Here is a 23,703-nt window from a genome sequence, read left to right on the forward strand (position 1 = left end):
GCCTCTGGGGTCCCACACCTCGCGCGCCTACAGTCACCGCGGCCGCACGCGGCTGGGCCCCCGCAGCACCCTCCGCCACGGAACGAGCGTGCCCTACTCACATCGCCGGCGGGAGAAACTGCCCATGAGGTTCCGGAGAGCGTAGCCGTGCAGCTGCCAACGGTTATTCCTTAAGTGTTCAGGTGTCCGCAGTGGAGTGGGCGCCAGGGTCCTCGAAGGAGGAGGAGAGGAGGGAAGGAGTAGAAGGTAGGAAGAACAGGAGACTGAGGGGAATCCAGGAAGGTGTCACGTTAGACCATGATGCCGGTGCCCTTCAGGTGGACGGCTGGAGAGGTTCCCGCAGGAAGCCGCCGAGGGGAAGCCCGAAGGGCTAGCGGGGGAGGCAGGAGCGCGTCCACTCCCCAGCCTCAGCCTGCCCTGAGCGCCGCGCTAGCGACCGCCGCAGCAGCGGCGGCGGCTGCTGAGGCGCAGCTCCTTCCCCACCCCCAGAAGGCTCCACAGACAATAAATCCTGGGCGGAGAAGAGACGAGCAGGAAAGGCGAATCCTGCACCCAACTCCGTAACAACCCCTGCCGGTGGCCGCGCCTGTGCCGGGCGAGGATCCCCAGGGGCCAGGGCGCAGCGGGCGTCTTGGGGGGGCTGAGCGCTCCGCGGCTGCAGGCGGCTGTGGCGGTGGCCCGAGTGGGCGGCTGCAGGTACCGCCGGCGAGAACCCACTGCACAGGGGCTGGGTGTCCGTAGCTTCAAGCCCGGTGTTCGTCCGGAGTGGGGTCTTCCTCAGTGCAGTGGCTCGGCGCACAGGTGCCAGGATTGGCAGGCGAGGAGGCGCTGCTCGCAGCTCTTGGCTGTGTCTCCCCGCTCTCCCCGCCCCCTCTCTTTTTTCCCACCCCCTTTTCCGACGAAACCAGCTGCAGCTGCTTCAAAGTGTGAAAAATGTCAAGGAGATTTTCCAGTGATAGGAGGGGGTAACCATGTTCACAGCCCTCGGCCCCTTTTTGAGGTCCTCGCCCCTCTGACCTCTACTCGGGCTCCCCCAAATTATGAGAAGAGAAATCCCAGTCCGGCGGAGAATTGAAACGATAGCTTTCTCCTGGCTCAGTCACCACAGGCTGCTTTTCGAGAACCGGACGAGGGGCCGAGCTCTCAGGGTTCCTCTTGTCTCCCTTGTTGTTCGAGGCAGGTGGCACGAATCTCAGCGCCGGGCGGAGCGCGGCCGTGGGCTCCTCCAGCTCGCGGGCCAGCCCCAGGCGCTCCGGCAGCGCGGCGCGGCGCCCTGCAGCGCGGCCGCCTGGGCGGCAGAAGCGGCTCCCGGCCTGCGCGCCCTCCCGCGCGCCCCTGCACCCGCACTAGCTCAATGAGGCTGCGCTCGCGGCTCCTCAGGAAGCCGCTCCTGCTATCTCAGCAAAGAGGCGGCCGGGAGCGCCTCCTCGGGGTTTCCTCCCCCGCCCGCCTTGCCTGCTGCAGGTTGTTGACTGCCAAGGAGAAAAGTCTCTGCTTGTGCGTCAGGTCGCTTCACATCACTTACCGCATGGACCCTTGTGCCTGCTCTCAAGTCGTCTCCTCATTCTGGGGTTGCGGCGGCTGCCCTGGAAGTGCACAAAAAGAGAAGGGGTTTCCCAACTTCCCTCCATCTATTCACCGCCCCTCCTCCTGCCATGAACATTCTCTGTCTCTGACTGACACACACACACACACACACACACACACACACACACACACGCACGCACTCATATACTCTCTTAAATAAAGGCACACACACTTTCTTCTCATACACTTCTCTAAAGTCTCATAAGTAGCAAGACATGTTGATGAAGCTAATACTATTTACACTTTTTTTTTTTTTTTGAGACGGAGTTTCTCTCTTGTTGCCCAGTGCAATGGTGCAGTCTCGCTCACCGTAACCTTCACTTCCCGGGTTCAAGCGATTCTCCGGCCTCAGCCTCCCGAGTAGTTAGGATTACAGGCGCGCATCACCACATCCGGCTAATTTTTTGTATTTTCAGTAGAGGCGGGGTTTCACCATGTTGCCCAGGTTGGTCTCGAACTCCTGACCTCAGGTGATCCACTTGTCTCAGCCTCCCAAAGTGCTGGGATTACAGGCGTGAGCCACCGTGCCCGGCCTATATTTACACTTTTATTCTCTACACACATCCAATGAATTAAAAATGTGTATATTATGCTGGTGTTCTTTCATGGAATATAGGCTATGTGGTTTTTGTTTCTTTATTACAAGAGAAACAATTTTGTCTTCAGTTCTCTAATCTCGAATACAGTCAAGACTGTACACAGCATTCAAATGCCACTCTGGGGTGTATGTAAGCTTGCAGTTTAACAAAAGAAAATACACCTAATTGTATTCTTAGCTTTGGAATGCCAACGTTTTCAAGGTCAAAAATCATCTTTCCTGGCTGCTAGAAATCGTCTTTTAGAAAGAGACTTGAGAGACTGGCGTCTAATGTGCAGAGGACATAGAGAGGGATTATTGCCCACTTTATCTGTGCCATGGAGGTGGGCTGACTTTTAAGGACACCTTGCCAGTGCTTCACATCATTTGCATATAGAAAGGAAGAGGAGTATATTTTGAAAAGCAAGATCATTTTTTTATAGTGTTACAAAACACCACAAGAAAGGGTTCTGAAAAATAGCAAGGAAATGGAATAAAATTGTTAAAAGAATTTTTTGAATCGACCACTATCGTGCTCTATTTTTTTCACCTACAATGTTGTCCTTGTAAACATTTTGCCACATCTCAGTGTCTCAGGTGGATGGAGTGACATGAAATATTTTAGGGGCTGATTAAAATCTATTGACAAAATAACCTGGCACAACAATTACACAATTATAGCAGTCCTATATGGGTTTCCAGTTCTTTTGAATACAATCAACACAGTACTTTCACATATATTCTTTCATTTAATCCTTTCCTAAATCTAGGTGGTGGATAATCTAATTCACACTTATAGAAAGTGCTTAAAGGCTCATCTCATAAGGGTATCTAGTAGCCCTGCACTTGAACCCAAAATTTCTTATTTTAACTTCAGATTTCATTCTTTTATATCAAAATATTTGACGAAAATTCTTCTGTTTAAAATCACAGCCAATTATGAGTAACCGCAGATCCTTGCAAACAGGTAGCATATCTACCAATGAAGTTACCTTCTGTGTGATAAGTGGAAGTAGTTTCCTAAGAGAAAACAAACATATTCCTTTCCAATGGAGAAAAATATAATTTTTGGAATCCCAAATTAAAAATTGATGGTGCTGATATAATACATTTCAAATTACATGTCTTCCTTTCCCCTTTATCTTGTGCCAGAATCTTGATTTGGGACCATAAAGATCAAATGGATAAAATATTTTAAATATTTTCAGATGTCCACCTAATGGCTATGGGTTTTAACAAACATGATTACAGCCTTAAAAAGTAGGAGAAGGTATTCTTTTTAGAATAAGCTTTGAATACAATGGCTCCATTTTTTTTTGTAAGATTTTTGAATCTTTAACAAAATCTGGCTATTTACTATTTAAACAATGAGACATATTGAAGAGATTTCAATGGTTCCATAGAATTATGGAACTATTGAAATGTAAATGCAGGTGCTGTCTTTAAACTGCAAGCTGCCCTGTCATCAATCCTCTGGAAATGCAGATGACTGTCTAAAAATTGGAGAAAGATGTTGTTAATCAACTTCTTTGAACAACCCACTACTAAAATCTTTGAAATGATAATGGTTCTTAGGATAAGCAAAGACTAACCTTATTTGAAAATAAAACTCATGTGGTGGTACTAAACAAAAAGATGCCAAATATCTTCTAATATTTCTCTTTTGATGCCTGAAACGTTACCCTTGTCTTAAAAGATATCCTCTTTGGCAATTACTCATTAAAACAAAACTAATTATAGAGAGGATAACACTTTTAGTTTTGAGTTGTTAATATCTTAATAGGATTGGTTTAATTAGATTCTGGTAATTGGGGACATAGAAAACATTACAAAATTTTTATTTATGAAGATGAAGGTCTGAAAACCTCAGAGACAGTAGAGCTTAGTAAGACGGGATCAGTATGAGTGGGGTACCATAAGGGTAGAGAGTGATGCTTTGTTGTTAGTTTTTGAAAAGCCAGGTGGAGGTTCTGAATAGAAAATGGAGGTAGGTCATTAAGATTTTTCTTCAAAAGAATTTGTTAGAGGGCTTTTACTATGAAATTGACCTCTCAAATTAACAATCTGTTCTAGCTAAAGAAAATTCTTCTTTATTGTGGATTTTAATTCATTTGGATAATTATTTCTTAAACAGTAATTTGCCTGTTTAAGATGAAAAAATACAGTGAACACTGATATACCCATCATGCCCATTAAGAAAGCATTATGGATATGACTAAAGCCTCCTCTCCTGTGCCTCTATCTCTGTCCATCCCCTTCCCCTATACACAAAAGGTAATCTCATTTCTAAATTTTATATTTATTTGTACATTTAAACATTCGTGCATTTTATACACTTTTACTACTAACAATATTTTTTGTATTGCTTAGCATAGTTAACCCTCATATAAATAATACAGTATGCATTCATTTGTAACTTGCTTTTGCTTTTTAAAATATCAACATTATGTAAATGAGAATGATTCATCTTCATGTATGTAACTCTGGTTGACTGATTTTTAATGTGGCATAATAGTTAATTGCATAAACTCATCATATTCATTTTCTGATGACAGTTTTTACTATTATAAGTAATGCTCTTGGGAACGTTTGTTTATATCTCTTTATGAATGTACATAAGAATATTTCTAGTTTATGTATCACCTAGGAGTGGATTTCTGCTTTAGGGTATAATACAGTCAATATTAAATTGTTTTTCACATGGCTTACAGTTTTATTAGGATTTGTAAAAGTTTTTGTTGGTTCACACCCTGGCAATACTTGGTATTATCAGATATTTTCATGTTGTCCAGCCTAAGGGTTGAGAAATGATACTTTATTAAGGTTCATATTCACATTTGTTTGCTCACGAGGTTGAGCACCTTTTAATAGGTTTTTTTGCCACTCACATTTTCAATATGAATTCCTTATTCATATATTTCACTAATTTTCATTGGGTTTTCTTGATTTGTATATCTGTGTCTTTGTTTGTAGCCTAGATCCAAATCCTTTGCCAGTTGTATCACTTCTTTGGCTTTCAATCTTCATATGGCGTATTTTTGTGAAAAGAAGCTTTAATTGATAACATTATCAATACTTTTCTTTATGGGATGTGCTTGTATCTAGTTTGAAAAAATCTTTAATACCCCCCTCCCAGGTTATGAATACATTTTTCTATATTGTATTCCAAAAGCTTTATCAATTTTATGTTTTATCTTTCAGATTCTAAACAATCTGAAATTGATTCTCTATATGGTGTGAGGTAGGGATTAATTTTTCTTTTCTACTTTCTTCTCCATGGAATGAGTGCTTGCACCACTGCATAGTGTATCATATATCAGTTCATTGGTTTATTTTTGGGATATGCAATTTGTTTTTTCTATTCTATGCAAATTGAAAACTAAAAAAACTGTCCTGATTACTCAAGCTTTATAATCAGTATTGATATGTAGGGAGACCAAGGAGCCTCATCTTGTTCTTCAAAATGTTTGACTATCCTTCATCCTTTTTTTTTTTTGTACTATAAATTTTTAAGCATGGTGGAAATTCATAATAGCTTTTAAAATTTTTCTCACACCACAAATCTTACAAAAACAGATTGTTATTTCACAAGATCTTGTTCTATGTAGTGTTACAACAAATTAGCAATTCTGTCTTACAAGAACTTCAGACTAAATTTATCATGCCAGTGCTTCATCAGAAAGTTTATCTTGATAAAACCTGAGTAAAAAGACTAGTCAAGAATGAAATACATCTTTAAAAACTACGTAGATAACCTCACCACCATATTACTGTATAAAAATATACTGAGAAAGTCTCTGCCATCTCTAGGTGATTTTATAGGTATATATAAATTTTTAATGTTTTTTTTAAATTCTAAAATGGATATTACATAGTTAAAGCATGCTGGAGTTTTCCTAATTTTAAAATTCTGTTATATTAAGAAATTGCATGCTCTTATTATTATTTTTTTTTTAAGTTCCAGGATACATGTGCAGGATGTGCAGATTTGTTACATAGGTAAATGTGTGCCACAGTAATTTGCTGCACCTATGAACCCATCACCAAAGTAATAAGACCAGCATGCACTAGTCATTTTTCCTGATGCTCTACCTCCTGCCCCCAACATCCCCCAGTGTGTGTTGTCCACCTTCCTGTGTCCATGTGTTCTCATCATTCAGCTCCCACTTAAAAATGAGAACATGTGGTGTTTGGTTTTCTGTTCCTGTGTTAGTTTGCTGAATAATGGCTTCCAGCTCCATCCATGTCCCTGCAAAGGACATGATTTTGTTCATTTTTATGGCTGCATAGTTTTCCATGGTGTATATGTACACATTTTCTTTATTCATTCTATCATTGATGGGCATTTGGGTTGATTTCATGCCTTCAGTATTATGAGTAGTACTGCAATGAACATAAATGTGTATGTATCTTTTCTTGTTTGTTTGTTTTTGAGACAGAGTCTCACTCTGTCACCTAGACTGGAGTGCAATGGTGTGATCTTGGCTCACTGCAACATCTGCCTCTCAGGTTCAAGTGATTCTCCCGCGTCAGCCTCCCAAGTAGCTGGGACTATAGGCATGCACCACCACACCTAGCTAATTTTTGTATTTTTAGTAGAGACAGGGTTTCACCATATTAGTCAGGTTTGTCTTGAACTCCTGACCTCATGATCTGTCCGCTTCAGTCTCCCAAAGTGCTGGGATTACAGGTGTGAGCCACCGAAACTGGCCTGCATGTGTATATATAATAGAGTGATTTATATTCTTTTGGGTATATACCCAGTAATGAGATAGGTATGTCAAATGGCATTTCTGGTTCTAAATCTTTGAGGAATTGCCACACTGTCTTCCACAATGGTAGAACAAATTTACATTCTCACCAACAGTGTAAAAGTCTTCCTATTTCTCTGCAACCTCAGCAGCATCTGTTGTTTCTTGACTTTAATAATTGCCATTTTGACGGAGATGTTAATCTTACTGTTGTTTTGATTTGCATTTCCTTAAAGATAAGTGATACTGAGTTTTTTTTCCAGGTTTGTTGGCTGCATGAATGTCTTTTTTTGAGATGTGTCTGTTCATGTTCCTTGTCCACTTTTTATTGGGTTTGTATGCTTTTTTCTTGCAAATTTGTTTAAGTTCCTTGTAGATTCTGGATACTAGACTTTTGTCAGATAGACAGATTGAAAAAAAAAATCTGTCATCCTGAAGGTTGTCTGCTTACTCTGATCATAGTTTCTTTTGCTGTGAAGAAGCTCTTTAGTTTAATTAAATCCCATTTATCAATTTTTGCTTTTATTTCAATTGCTTTTGGTGTTTTCATCAGAAAATCTTTGCCCATGCCTATAACTTGAACGGCATTGGCTAGGTTTTCCTCTAGAATTTTTATAGTTTTGGGTTTTAGATATAAGTCTTTAATACATCTTGAGTTAATTTTTTATAAGGTGTAAAGAAGGGGTCCAGTTTAAATTTTCTGCATATGGCAAGTTCTCCCAGCACCATTTATTAAATAGGGAATCCTTTGCCTATTGCTGTTTTTGTCAGGTTGGTCAAAGATCTGATGGTTGTAGATGTGCAGTCTTACTTCAGAGTTCTCTATTCTGTTACATTGGTTTATGTGTCTGTTTTTGTACCAGTACCATGATGTTTTGGTCACTGTAGCCTTGTAGTATAGTTTGAAGTCAGGTAGTGTGATGCCTTCAGCTGTGTTCCTTTTGCTTAGGTGTGTCTTGGCTACTTTTTGGTTTCATGTGAATTTATATATATATATATATATATTTTTTTTTTTAAATGAAGAATGTCAGTGGTTGTTTAATGGGAATAGCATTGAATCTATAAATTGCTCTGGGCAGTATGGCCATTTTCACAATATTGATTCTTCCTATCCATCAGCATGGAATGTTTTTCCATTTGTTTGTGTCCACTCTGGTTTCTTGGAGCAGTGGTTTGTAGTTCTCTTCAAGGGGTCCTTCACTTCCCTTGTTAGTTGTATTTCTAGGTATTTAATTCTCTTTTTAGCAATTGTGAATGGGAATTCATTTTTAATTTGACTCTCTTCTTGCCTGGTTTTTGTGTATAGGAATGCTCATGATTTTTGCAGTTTGATTTTGCATCCTGAGACTTTGCTTAAGTTGCTTATCAGCTTAAGAAGCTCTTTGGCTGAGATGATGAGGTTTTCTATATATAGAATCATATCATATGTGAACAAAGACAATTTGACTTTCTATCTTCTTATTTGAATACCCTTTTAATTTCTCTTGCTTGATTATACTGGCCAGAATTTCTAATAGTATGTTAAATAGGGGTGGTAAGAGAAGGCATCCTTGTCTTCTGCTGGTTTTCAAGGGGAATGCTTCCAGATTTTGCCCATTCAGTATGATATTGGTTGTGGGTTTGTCAGAGATGATTCTTATTATTTTGTGGTATGTTCCTTCAATACCTACCTTATTGAGAGTTTTTAATGTGAAGCGATGTTGAATTTTATTGAAGGCCTTTTCTGCATCTATTGAGATAGGCATGTGGTTTTTGTCTTTATGTTTATGTAACAAATTATATTTATTGATTTGTGTATGTTGAACCAAACTTGTGTCCTGAGGATAAAGGCAAATTGACTGTGGTAAATAAGCTTTTTGATGTGCTGCTGGATTTGACCTGCAGCACATCAAACATAATTTTTTGAGGATATTTGGATCAGTGTTAATCAGGGATTTTGACCTGAAATTTTCTTTTTTTGTGCTGTATCTTTGCCTGGTTTTGGTATCAGGATGATGCTGGCCTCATAAAATGAGTTATAGAAGAGTACCTCCTTTTCAATTGTTTGGAATAGTTTCAGAAGAAATGGTACCAGCTCCTCTTTGTACCTCTGGTAGAATTCAGCTGTAAATCTGTTTAGTCCTGGGCTTTTTTTGGTTGGTAGGCTATTTATTACTGCCTTAATTTTAGAACTCTTTATTCATCTATTTAGGGATTCAATTTCTTCCCAGTTCAGTTTCTGAGAGGCTGTACAGGAATTTATCAATTACTTGTATATTTTCTAGTTTATTTGCATAGAGGTGTTTATAGTATTATCTCATGATTGTTTGTATTTCTGTGGAGGCAGTGGTAATATGTATTTTATCATTACTGGTTATGTCTATTTGATTTTTCTCTCTTTTATTCTTTATTAGTCTAGATATCAGTCTATTTTATTAATTTTTTCAAAGAAACCTGCTCCTGGATTCATTGACGTCTTGAAGGTTAGTGTGTGTGTGTGTGTGTGTGTGTGTGTGTGTGTGTGTGTGTGTCTATCTCCTTCAGTTTTGCTCTGGTCTTGGTTATTCCTTGTCTTCTGCTAGCTTGGGGTTTGTTTGCTCTTGATTCTCTAGTTCTTTTAACTGTGATGTTAGGATGTTAATTTGAGATCTTCTAGCTTTTTGGTATGGGCATTTAGAGCTATAAGTTCCCCTCTTAACACTGCTTTAGCTGTGTCCCAGGGATTCAAGTAAGTTTTTGCTTTGTTCTCATTGGTTTCAAAAAACTTCTTGATTTCTGCCTTAATTTCATTATTTACCCAGGAGTCGTTCAGGAGCAAGTTGTTCTATTTCCATGTAGTTATGTGGTGTTGAGAAAGTGTCTTAATCTTCAGTTTTAATTTGATTGTGCTGTGGTCTGAGAGACTGTTATGACTTTAGTTTTTTGCATTTTCTGAGGAATGTTTTACTTCCAATTTTGCAATCAATTTTAGAGTAAGTACCACGTGATGCTGAGAAGAATGTATATTCTCTTGTTTTTGGTAGCGTTCTGTAGATATCTATCAGGTCCATGTGATCCAGAGTTGAGTTTAGGTTCTGAATATCTTTGTTAATTTTCTGTCTCGATGATCTGTCTAATATTGACAGTGGGATGTTAAAGTCTCCCACTATTATTGTATGGGAGTCTGTCTCTTTGTAGATCTCTAAGAACTTGCTCTATGAATCTGGATGCTCCTGTATTGGCTGCATATATATTTAATTTAGCTCTTCTTGTTGAATTGATCCTTTACCATTACATAATGCCCTTCTTTGTCGTTTTGATTTTTGTTGGTTTAAAGTCTGTTTTGTCATATACTAGGATCACAACCCCTGTTTTTTACTGTTTTTCACTCTCATGGTAAATCCTCCTCCATCCCTTTGCTTTGAGTCTATGTGTGCCTCTGCACGTGAGATGGGTCTCTTGAATCCAGCACACTAACAAGTCTTGACTGTCAGCCTGCCATTCTGTGTCCCATTAAAATTTAAGGTTAATATTGTTATGTGGTAATTTGATCCTGTCATCATGATGCTAGCTGGTTATTTTGCAAACTTGTTTATGTAGTTACTTCATAGTGTCACTGGTCTGTGAACTTAAGTGTGTTTTTGTAGTGGCTGGTAATGGTTTTTTCTTTCCGTATTTTGTGTCTCCTTCAGGTGCCCTTGCAAGGCAGGCACAGTAGTAATTAATTCCCTCAGCATTTGATCGTCTGAAAAGGATTTTATTACTCCTTCACTTATGAAGCTTAGTTTGGCTGGATATGAAATTCTTGAGTGGAAAATTCTTTTTTTAAAAATTTGAAATATTGGTGGCTTATAGGGTTTGTGCTTAGAGGCCTGCTGTTAGTCTGATGGGCTTCCCTTTGAAGGTGACCTGGCCTTTCTCTCTGGCTGCCTTTAACTTTTTTCCTCATTTTGAACTTGGAGAATCTGATCATGTTGTATCTTGGGGTTGATCTTCTCATGGAGTATCTCACAGAAGCTTCCTTTATTTTCTGAATTTGAATGTTGGCCTGTCTTGCTAGGTTGGAGAATTTCTCCTGGATGATATCCTGGACTATGTTTTCCAACTTGGTTATGTTTTCCCTGTCTCTTTCAGGTACCCCAGTCAACTACAGGTTGTCTTTTTACATAATCCACATTTCTTGGAGGGTTGTTTGTTCCTTTTTTATTCTTTTTTCTGTAATCTTCTCTGTCTGTCTTATTTCAGCAAGTTAGTCTTCAAGCTCTGAGATTCTTTTCTCCACTTGGTCTATTTGGCAATTGACCCAATTGCATTGTGAAGTTCTCATGTTTTCTAGCTTTATCAGGTCATTTATGTTCCTCTTTAAGCCGGTTATTCTGATTACCAGCTGTGGTAATGTTTTATCATCGTTCTTAACTTCTTTGCATTGGGTTAGAACATGCTCCTTTAGCTTAGCAAAGTTCATTATTACCCACCTTCTTAAGCCTATTTCTGTGAATTCATCCAACTCAGCCCCAGGTGAGTTCTGTTGCTGGAGAGATGTGATCATTTGGAGAAGAGGCACTGTGGCTTTCTGAATTTTCAGTGTTTTTGCATTGATTTTTTTTCTCCTCTTTACGGGCTTATTGAACTTCCATCTTTGAGGCTGCTAACCTTTGCTTGGGGTTTTTATGTGGGGTCTTTTGTGTTGATGTCGTTGTTGTTGCTTTCTGTTAATTTTTCTTTTAACAGTCAGGCCCCTCTTCTGTAGGGCTACTGTGGTTTGCTGGAGATCCACTGTAGACCCTATTCACCTAGGAATGTCCCACACCTGGAGGTATCACTAGTGGAAACACCTCCCTCGATTGTGAGAGGGAGCTGCTTTTGCCCCATGGCACACCTAGGTGGGCTGTCACCCCCCCCCCCCTGCTTTTCCTCATTCTCTTTGGGGCTTGCCAACTGCCTATGAATCCCAATGAGAGAATTTGGATACTTCAGATGAAGGTGCAGGATTCACTCGCCGTTTTTGCTCTTCTCAGTGAGAGCTGCAGACCACAGCTGCTTCTACTTGGTCATCTTGGCCCCTCCAGCCCTTCAAAATTTAATACATTATTGTTATTTTGAAAAGTTAGAAATTATTAAAAAAAAAAAACCAAAAAACTGGTGGGGAATTGAATTGATGTTTTCTTCTCACGAAGTCTTTCTTTCTTTTTTTTTCTTTTGAGACAAAGTCTTGCTCTGTCGCCCAGGCTGGAGCACACTGGCGCAGTCTCGGCTCACTGCAATCTCTGCCTCCCAGGTTCAAGCGATTCTTCCGCCTCAGCCTCCCGAGTATCTGGGACTACAGGCGCGTGCCAAACGCCCGACTAATTTTTTGTATTTTTAGTAGAGGCGGGGTTTCATCATGTTGGCCAGGATGGTCTCCATCTCCTGACCTCGTGATCCCCCTGCCTCGGCCTTCCAAAGTGCTGGGATTACAGGCGTGAGACACCACACCTGGCCACAAAGTCTTTCTTAATGACAGCTATAAACTACTGAAGAAAGTCCAATGGTCTGCATGTATATGAATACAAATTATACTGCTGACCAGAATTCAGAAGACTACATGTACTGAAAACCCAGGGCATTCACAACACTCCCTTTCCTTAAGGTAATCCTTTAATCCAACAATCTGTACATTGTTAATATTACATTGTTTTTGTGCTAACTCAGTACAGACACACCAGACATCTTTTCTTAGAGGCTGGGGAAAAATAATACTTACTGCTCTTTTTTTTCTACTTTGTGTTTGTCAAACCTCCAGATGCATAACTGAAAAATTAGCAATAATTATTTCTAATGGTTCTACTTTTTCCAATCAATGCTGGAGTGATGCCTTGAGATGGAATATATCATGGTGCCACATTGGTCTATCTATAATTGTCTTCTTTCATAACTCAAGTCTTCGGACCTCAATTACAATGTCAGGAATTTTCTTTTGTTCAGAAAGAAAATTCCTAGGAAAGAATGTATTTCCATTTAATCATGGCAGAATAAATATAACAAGAACAATATTATAACAGCATTTTTGTTATGTAAGACCACATTTAAACCTAAATAGAAATGATGGAGTATAATATAAGTAGAATTATATCCTGATTTGACTATGGCATAATATACTAAGCTGTGATAACTTTGACAATTTTGTTTTACAAGTTTTTTCCAACTTTTCCAGTCCATACAATCTTATTGGTTTATTTTCCTGACAAAAAAAAATCAAATTGTGGTAGTAAATGCACCAAGTTTAACAATTTGATGAGTTTATTAAATTACTTATTTTTAGTAACAGCAGGAGAGTTTGGACATTGTATGTTGTTAAGAGCCCAGTACATTTTGGTTAGGTCTCACTATTTTGCCTTTCAAAGCGGAAGAAATGCCTTTTAGTATATAAATTTCAGCAGAATATTTCAATATGCTCTAACATGGTGATGTTTGGCATCAAATTTCATCACAGGTCAAGATGGAGTCTTGATACTATTAATTAATAAGAATAACTGATATAAATGTATACTACGTGGTATAATTCAATTTGTTTCTTGAAGACCATTTCAATTTTATCATCAGGAAAAGCAGCATTTTGTTAATATGAAAAAAGTAGGGATTCACCTGGATTCAGGATAACATTTTATTTCATGAAGTTTACTCCTGAACAGCATTCACCTGATATCCTGTCATCTATAAGTATAAAAACCACAAATTATAAAATTTTAGGTTAGATGGAAATGTCTTTTCATAATCTATTCTCAAATAATAAGTTAAATAGTATAGGATTCAAAGTCAGGAGTTGACAGCATTTTAAAAATGTTATTCAATGGTTCTTGGTCTTCATTGATGCTATTGAAATATCTGTTCTCAGTCTAATTACCATTTTTGTGTAGCTAATAATAATTCCTTCATTCTGGCTGTTGAGATATTTTCTCTTTTTTTGTCTTTGAATACTATATGTTTAGGCATGGAATTTTCTTTCTATTTTCTATTATTTTATTTTATGCCACTGGGGATTCAAAATTGATTTTGGATGAAAATTTAGCCTTTTTCTCTCTACATGTTGCCTTCCCCTAATTCCCTGTATTGTTTCCACATTTCATCTTTAATCTCTAACCTCTCATACGTTTCTCACTTTCCCTCTTTGCGCTACATTTTGTGTAAATTTGTGACCTTTATCTTTCAGTTGACTAATTAATTCCCTCTCAGCTATCCAATGTGACATTTAATCCACCATTAAGTTTTAATGCAATTAATTACATTAATAATTTCAAGAAGTTATATATCAATTTTTTCTAATCTTTTCTGAAAGCATCATGTTTTTTCCCCATGTTTTGGATTTACTCCTTCAGATATAGGAGTAAACTGTATATGCTGTATACAGCATATTTCATACTGTAGCTGATAATTTTATTATCCAAATTCTATGGGACCTAATTTGAGGTGCTGATTTATTTTCTCCTCAGTTTTACTCATGATGGTATATTTTCTTGGATTTTGGGTTAGATTTTATCTGAGGGAATCACATAAACCCTTGATTATTCCTTTCCAATTTTTTTCTTCTAGGTGCTTCAGGGAGCTAACTACCTAAACTGTTTCAACTTAAGCTGTGGATTTCCCAGCTAACACAAGTAAGTCCCAAGTGCTGAAAAGGACACATCTGTGATTATTAATCCTTAGAATGACTTTTTTTCCCCCACCTAGAATCAATATTGAAGCAGACAAGTGTCTTATAATCTGTATTTTCAAAAGGGTAGACATTTTCTAAACAAACCATTTAGTGAAGATGTAACCCTTCAAGGATCTCACATTTAAGTAGAGATCTCAGTTACCTCCCACCTTTCTATGTTAGAGGTCTAGTATCCTGTTCAGCTACCATTTTGTAGACAACTTCTAGATTACTAAAATGGACAGATTCCTTTAGGGGAGTTGTATACTTAATGCTTCTTATCATTGTGGTGTCCTGTTTTCTCTTAATTTTGGTCTCCAAACATTTCCCTTCTTTTTTGGAAGTTCACGCTTCACAAAACAATAAAAAATGTGGTTTGTTATTTTTTTCCCCGCATTTCAAGGTGTTTTGTCCTAGGGGTAGTTTCACGGTATTAAGCCTGCCATATTTTGGAAGTAGGCTAACATCTGTTTACACTACAACTTTTGAGGTGTTTTTTTTTTTTTTTTTGGTGTAAAAATGTTGAAGTTAGCTAGGTTAAGTAGCATTTCATATATTGCTTTTCTGTCAGGCATGGTATTTTAAGAGATGGCAGTGGAAATGAGCCCTGTCACCATGATGCTGCTGTTACAAAGGACATAATGGTTACTTTACTTACTGATAGCTTCTAAGTGAAGCAAACAAAAACATATTTTTGGTTGTTTTATTAATGCCCCTAATATGTTTTCAGGGTCAGTGTAAACAAAAATCTCTTTTAAATAGTAGTTATTTCCATCAGCTAGATGATGAATGCAAAATTCGTTATTTTTTATTGTAGGGCATACTAATGGTTAGCATTAATGGTAATTACTTGATTAAAATCTCTTCATATTATAAACACAAAATCCATAAACAAGTTGAATCATGAAAGGTGTTCTGAATGTTCAGTTAACAATTAACACTGAGACATAAAAAATAGAAAGCCAAGCAAATTTAGCTCATTTTAAACTCTCTGATATATACATATAAGATAATCCAATGAACTAGAAATTATGTAATTTAAAAAACCAGTAGTATTAAAGCATTGTTCAAGAAAAGAGCAAAAGTTACCTAATGATTTCTCTGACAGTTTTTATATTTTTATATTTTCTGAACATAGAAGTAATACATTCTTATTGTTAAGATCCAAAGCAATTTAGACATTTTATGTTGTGAAATATAAAAGCTCTGTATAATTAATATCCCTGAAATAACTGCAGTTATTAATATGGTTTATGTCTCTAAATTTTTTAAGTGTATGGAAACATAGTTACATTATTAGTTTTATCTCCTAGAAATGTATTCTTATTACATATACTGCCTTATAACTTGCTTTTTGTTTAATATATTGTGAAATACCCTTCTATTTTGGTACCAATGTGCTAATATCCCTTCTTTTTATAGGCTTCGTAGAATCTCATTGCATGATGTACTATAATGCATGTTACCTCTTTCCTATTAATGGTTATTAGGTTAATCCTAAATTTTTCACTATCGCGACAATTTTTGCAATTACTATTTTTGTGTATGTGTTTTTGCATTCTTGTATAAGACTTTTATAGCATATATTTTTTAGAAATGTTATTGATAATATAAAAACTAAACATTCACAATAATTTGATAGTACCTTCCCTTCCCAAAATATTAAACTACTTCATGTTCTTAATAACTGTATATCAGAATTCCTGTTTTCACACTACTGACCTTGTGTACCAATTGTCATTTAAATCTTCCCTGTCTCATAGACAAACATATTTATTTAATCTCTATATTGACAACAATGAAAATGTGAAATAAAGAATTATGTAAGTTTGAAATGCAGAAGACTTACATTATTATCTATAAATGGACAAGATTTTGTTGTCACCATATTTTCTATCTGTGGCCAAAAAATAGCTGAAAATTAGGTATCAATATATATATAAATTTTTTTCCCATAGAAAATTAGTTTTTAGTTAAGTTGCATGATACCTTATAGTAGTAAAAGGAAAATGTGTTGAAGTTTTGTCAACTCATTATACCTACTCACTATCTCATCGTTCAGCTCCTTTTCAATTCTTTCAAGGAAGGGTCACAGATCTGAGAATCTCTGATACCCTCTAGGATTTCAGCCACATCAATAAACTAACCTTCCTCCAGTTGAGTTAAAGAAATGTTTTAAGATTCATACAGGAACTTGGCATTACATAGATATAGCCAAAGGATTTTTGATAACCTTATTCTTGTCATTAGACACTGGTGGTTCACACTGGTAATTTTCAACTCAATAACATTGTTTTAGGTTTTTTTACTTTCATGGCTTGAAAATGCTATAGACCAGTATATCCAGGCTTGATTTATTTAGTGCATTTTTCCTGCATAAGAAAATAAAATTAAATACAGTTCAGTCAGTCATTTTGTTTTAAGCTTGATATTTGATTTCAAATAAAAGTGGATAGTTTCTTTTTCTCTACTGTAGTTTCTCTGTATAATACAAAGCACTTAAAAGTAAGAATCTGAAAAGTTTTGAGAATGAATAGATAATATGAAAATCATTATGAATGCAATTTATTTACAGTATTAAACCCATGGAAGTGGTATAGTTTAATTACATAAGTAGATACTGGATCAGAATGCTGACACTATCTTCTAAAATCTAACAGGTTATTTTATGATGTTAAGTGCATATCTAAAAAACCAGGAAAGTCTTATCATGGTATTTAACCTTTATGTATTGTGAATATCTAAATATGTCTAGATATATTCCTGTTTCTCTAAAGTACACACTGGGTTAATTTAAGATCTTCATGCTATGCTAACATTAACTTCAAGTAGATTAGGTTGCTTTCCTGGAAAAAAATGGAAACTTTATAAAGGTAGCAGAGCTATTACATTAAAAATTCCTTAATTTAAGATGGAACTGCCTGCTTATATTACCCACAATGTGTGCTCAAATATCTTTATAACTGTAATCTACATCAAAATTATTTAAGTAAAAATTTCCTTCTACTTATGCTTTCACTATTAGTTTGCTCCTGTGCTCATTAATATGCCCATTTTCTTTAAATTATAGACCATTAGCTGATTCCTATAAAAACATCAATAAAACCTAAGCTTTTTAAAGTTCTCTTTTCATGTTTTACTTCTACTGAATATATGATTAATTGTATAAAATGGCGTTTGAGCTATTTAATGAGCATCTACTATGGGCAAAACACTTTAAGTGCAATGAAAAATATAAATTATAATAACAAGACTACCTGACTTGGCAGTGACTGGCTTAGGTATTTGTGTGTCTTAGAGAACAGAAAGAGGGTAAAAATATCCTAGCCACATAATACAATTTATTCGATAATCCATACAATTGATGCAAATATAAGATACCTTGATTCTGTGTGATGTTCAGAATTTCTTTGCACCCAGAAGGTAGAATCCATTTAAAATTTTCTTTTTCTTTTTCCAAGGAATCTATTATTTCCACCACCAGCCAGTTTCTCTCTTATGCACTGCACCAACTCCAGAGAGCTGTTCCCTGATGATCTTACCACAAGAGCCCAAAGACTTTTTTGCCTCAAACTTGCAAAGCTATCCTCAGGCAAGGTAAATCAAAGTGTAACATAGCTCTTAAACATAGGAAGAACATGTACATACCCATTCAACTCCTGTTTCCCTATTTTTGTTCTAGTTTCCTCACAATGTAGCAGAGCAGTTGTGCACAGCTGCTTACCTTCATGTTATTTTTCATAAATCTCATCCATTATGGTCTAGTAATTCCTGATTCTCAGTCTCCGTGACCTTTCACAATGCAGATGAAATAGACCAAATCCCTAACCTGTAGGAGCTTGAAGTCCAGTGAGTTCACAGACGTTTTTTGAAAAATTCCTGACAAAGTAGACTACTGGACTGTCTCTTTCCAGTAACATAAAATCCACTGACACACCCCTTCCCAGAAACGCTGGAGATAAGGAAATCTTTCTTTTACTCATTTATTTTCACAGCTGATATATTCTAGGAAAATAAACCAAACAATGTATATTAGAGTGCCTAGTGCAAAGAACTTTAAATGACATAGACAATTACAGTGTGATCCCTTGAAGGATGTTCAAATCAATAAGGGGGTAAAATACAAAATCTTTGAGAATTGTGTGTAACTCTTGTTTCCTAGGATGTGATCATTGTAGCTGGAATTGCTTATTATTACTGTCATTATTTTCTGAGGACTGAAATGGGCATGAGTGTGATAATTGAGAGTAGAAGTTGATACTGGATACATTATTCTGCAAAATCAAGTGGGCAGTGGTAGCTCTGACAATTGCCATGAAAAGAAAATAAAAGAAAAATGTAGAGGGTAGAATACTGGACACGATTTGGTGCAGAACTATAGGAGAAATCACAAGGCATGAGAAAGTCTGGAAAATCATGTAATGAGATTAAGAGAATCAAATGCCAAGATGTGATTCAGCCCTGTAAATTATCAAATCTTTGCAAAAAAACTAAAGTGAGAAAATGCTAATTGTGTTTAGAATCTTATTGCAACAACGAGGCCTCCAAAGACTACCTACCAGCTAAATGGGTGAGAAAAATCTGCTTATGGGAATAATCAACTTATATGTGGGTTATACATATTAAAATGTAATAAGAATTTATGGCAGAGTATGGCTAGTTCTGAATTAATATGTCAACTGGAAATATTTTATGAGTTCAACAGTGGAATAATCAGGACATTTTTCATAAAGGAGAGATGTCTAAGTCCTTGCTAGTTTGTGTTGAAAATCACCCTTGTCTAGTAATCCAAGCAACAGTTTTCTATATAACTCACAACACAAACCCAGGGGATCTTAAAGCTCCTAAGAAGGGCATGCACAGGTGCCCCTGTGGATAATGCTCATATAAGAATATGACTATATGTTTCAGAGATTATGACAATAGGTTCTAGTCCTGTTCTTAGCCTGGGCAGTAAAGTGTAGATTATGATTGTTGTATAATACATGGAACAAATTGTCAGAGATATTGTTATTAACTCTCTCATTAAACTCTGACATAAAAGCAATTCCTTTAAAGATTTGTCAGTTCTCTGTCTATGAGACAGAGGAGCACACTGCATCATCTGGAGTTCTCAGATAATGTCAAATTATTGATATAGGAGTTAAAAAGAAATTATTTAGGCAGACAGTGAGGGTAAGGAATCCTCGGTAAAGCTTTCCTTTTAATGAAAGGCAGCCCCCAAATCATTTTCTTTTCTACCAGATAGCCTGTAAAATCGAGCTGCAGAAATAGACAAGAGTTGGAAGCTTGCACAGGTAAATTTTGGCAGTTGTGCCAATAGGAAAAGGTTACCTGGGACTAGGCATGATCAAATGGCCACTCCTTCCCTTCTCTTTGCCCGGCACGTGTACAGTAAGGAGTAGACAAGATGGCACTGGCCAAGTGGAAAGCCCATTTGCATAATAAGATTAGGGTGGGGCAACCAGCCTTCCCCACAGGCTATGTAACTATCACACCTCTCAAACCAATCTGCGGGCCCTATGTACATCAGACATTGCCTGCTCAAGCCTGCTTATAAAATGTACTGTGGTCCACTGCAGGCCAGCTTTTCCCTTTTGGATCCCTCTCTCTCATAAGAGAGTGAGCTACTCTCCTTTCTCTTTCATTTGCCTATTAAACCTCTGCTCCTAAACTCACTCCTCATGTGTGCTTGTGTCCTTAATCTTCTTGGCGCAAGATGATGAACCTTGGGTATTTATCCCAGACAATGATGCTGCTGCATTATGATATAGTAGATCTTAAATTGCATTCTTAAAATTAACTGAAGCAACCATGAAATATTTGTGAAGAAACATCCCAAAATCCTTGAAATAACAGCTAATTAGAATAATTAGATATTACCTTCGCTAAGAGTTAATATCTTTGGGCTATCTTTGAGTGGTCCTACTTATACTTACTGCTCTCCTTATGGTCACTCACACACTCATTTTCAATATCACATGAAGTAACATCTGGTAACTTGGATATTGTAAGGACATTTACAGTGCTCACACATTATAAGGAAACTGTTATGGGAAGCCCAAAATTGACCCATATTTCTCCCTGCCATTTTGCCATACAAAAGTAATTAATACATACAAAACTTCATATAGTTCACTAAAGAAACGCACTACCTGTAAGGTTAAGAATAAGACATTGAAGTCAGGCAGATTTCAGTTGAAATCTCAGTTCTGCTAAATACTGTCTGAAGTTTGGAAACAACATTTTAGAACTGTCAGTGCCTCAGTGTCTTCACTTAGAAAGTAGGAATAAGATGTACTTCTAAAGATTGTATGAATATTAAATAGAATAATACCCATAAAGTGTTTCACACATGCTTGTCACACATAAAGTCTCTAAAAGTGGTAATTATTTACCATTAAACTTCATAGTTAAATGTTAATTTAGAGAAGCAAAAACATTAAATTTCATATTAGAAGCATTACAACTACAAAAAAAGAATGTTTTCCCCATGGGAGTATAAGTTTTATAGAACATAGATAATGTCTATCATATTCACCACTGTATCCTCATAATGCTTGACATGTGGTTGTCATTGAATTGCATTTGTTGACTTATTGAATGAATATGTGTCATCTAGGGAACTTGAAGAGAACATGAATAGTCTCAAACAAAATTTAGAAAAGTACATATCTACATAGGGTCAATTATCAGGTATTTGGACTGTGACTAAATAAAACTTCTAAAATTTCAATGAATCCTTCTTTGGCTGAAGTGAGAGTGAGCCACATTTATGGCCATTTTTCTATTATTAAAAACACCAGTAAAGGTCAATTCAGTGATTCGGGTTCTAGTCTCATAACTTTATGGGCAGCAATTTATTCAGTGTAATGTTGTAAGGTACAAAATGATAAGTAAGATTTAATCTTATGATCTGATAGAGAAGAAAAGACATGGATGCAAGAAAGAGAATGATAAGGACCATTAAGGAAGTACCATTAAAGTGCACTTTGAGTGCTCAAGTAGGGAAATATTTCTTGTTAATTATAAAAAGTAATTGCTAATAACCAATTGATATATTTGATAACTGAGTCCTTACATAATCTACATGTCTCATCTCCTGACATCATTCTGTACTTGTTTCCCCTCACTCATTTGCTCTAGCCATACACCTACTCACTGTTCCTCCAATATTCCAAACACAAGTCCTCTTTACAGAATTTTGTATTTTCTTTTTCCTTTGCCTGGATTGCTTCTTTGCAAGATCTCCGTAGAGCTCACCTTCTTATTTACTGATTGTTAATCAAAAGTCACTTTCTCAATGAGACCTTTCACGGTCATCCTATATAAATTTTAACCACACATACCAATTTTAGATGACTATTTTCTGTTTATTTTTCTAAGCATTTAGCTCTAAACATAATACATTTTACTTATATTTTAAATGTTTGGTTTATTTCACTATAATGTAAACATCGTGAGAGTTTTTGTCTTTTTCTTAATTAGTGTATGTCCAGTGTCTGGAAGAATGAATGCTGATACATTGTGGGTAATCAAAATTTGTGAAACGAAGAATAAATAAACTAATGGTTGTTTCATATTTACAGTTTAGAAAGTGCACTCAGATACATTTGTTCTTTACTCTTCCTAACAATTCTGTGCAGTAGGTAGGATTATGTTTAGCTAAAGGAATCACTGAAGACTTCTGAGAAGAGATGTCACTTGAAGTATGGGTCAGATAACTGGAGAATAATATTAAAAAATCACATTTCCAAAATAAAAATATTATTTAAGAATTCTTATAAATCCCACTATTTGAGTGGAAAGAAATATTATTCATGTACTATGATCATTATTTTTATAGTTCAGATGTGTTATGTCATGCATGTGTGCCTTCGGTTCCTCAGCTTTCACTCCATGAGCACTGGACATAGTAAATGGCCAAGATCACCCTTTGCATGACTCTGTCCTCTTTCAAATTTTCCCCTCTAGCTTCTCTATTTTCTGTCTGACTTCTTAACAGCAATGTATTATATAGCTTGGACTTAAAGCAATTTCCGTATGTTCAAATTTGTTTAAAATACTGAAAGAAAAATAATGTCTGGAGAGTGATATGGATGAATGACTAGGTACCATTTTTGCTGGTTTTATAAATCAGATTCAACTTTTTAAGGGTGGTAAAGTAAGTTTCACTGTGCTGCAAGCTCCTTGAGGTCCTAAGCTTTAACTCTCCATCACCTGACACATAGCGTGTGCTCATTCAACCATTGCTCAATGGATATTTGTTGCTTTAGCATAAACCAGTCACTGACAGTGAAAAATGAAGATAAAGCTGAATAGGGTTATGAATTCATTCATTTTTATTCCTTCAACAAAACCCGACTGGGTTCTAACAATGTTTAAGAAAATGTTCTTGGTACTGGGGATTTGATAGTGCACTATCTGGTTCTGACTGCGCCTTAATACAGATTGTAGGCTAGTAGGAAAAATAGATATCAAGCCATAATTTGCCTATTCTCATGGTAAATTCTAGGAAGGAGAAAGCACTATGAAAGCCAGTAACAACAGGTTATGTCTGATTGTAAAGCTAATCCCATAAATAAAAAAAAAAATTAAAGCCATCTTCTTCTAAATATGGCAAAGAAGATACTCATTGTTAGAACAGAGAGAAATGCAGAGAAACTAACACAAAGAACTTAACCAGGAAAATAAGATGAAAATTTTCTTATTTTCTCTGATAAGTTTTAAGGCAGACATTTTAATACTTTGGGAACCTGACGAACAAAACTGAGGAACAGGGAGAGGAATTGGCATAATATACCTGGTTCTATACATCAGTGGTCTCAAACCTTTTTGGCACCAGGGACCAGTTTCATGGAAGACAACTTTTCTGGGGAGGGGATGGTTTCGGGATGATGCAAGCACATTACATTTATCTTGTACTTTATTCCTATTATGATTACATTGTATGACATAATGAAATAATCATACAACTCATCATAATGTAGAATCAGTGGGAGCCCTGAGCTTCTTTTCCTGCAGCTAGATGGTCCCATGTGGGGATAATGGAAGACAGTGACAGATCATCAGGCATTACATTCTCATAAGGAGCATGCAGCCTAGATCTCTTAAATGTGGATTTGTGCTTCTATGAGAATTCAGGCTTAGAATCTCCT

The 23,703-nt window shown here is 36.8% G+C and overlaps 1 protein-coding gene across 3 annotated transcripts in view; it reads right to left on the reverse strand.

Annotated features, from left to right (window-relative positions):
- LRRC7 (leucine rich repeat containing 7) overlaps positions 1 to 815 on the reverse strand; it is a 566,189-nt gene extending 565,374 nt beyond the window's left edge. For 2 of the 3 annotated variants that reach the window (XM_032297107.1, XM_032297108.1), the window contains exon 1: positions 102 to 815. In XM_032297107.1, coding sequence (XP_032152998.1) covers positions 102 to 103 — 2 coding nt within the window. In that variant the 5' untranslated portion in view covers positions 104 to 815. The remainder of the gene's footprint in view (positions 1 to 101) is intronic. The other variant, XM_032297097.1, reaches the window with a different exon arrangement.
- Between the last annotated feature and the right edge of the window lie 22,888 nt (positions 816 to 23,703).

The sequence above is a fragment of the Sapajus apella genome, unplaced genomic scaffold, assembly GCF_009761245.1.
Source record: "Sapajus apella isolate SASKATOON/1434 unplaced genomic scaffold, GSC_monkey_1.0 scaffold36, whole genome shotgun sequence".
NCBI classification, from domain to species: Eukaryota; Metazoa; Chordata; class Mammalia; order Primates; family Cebidae; genus Sapajus; species Sapajus apella.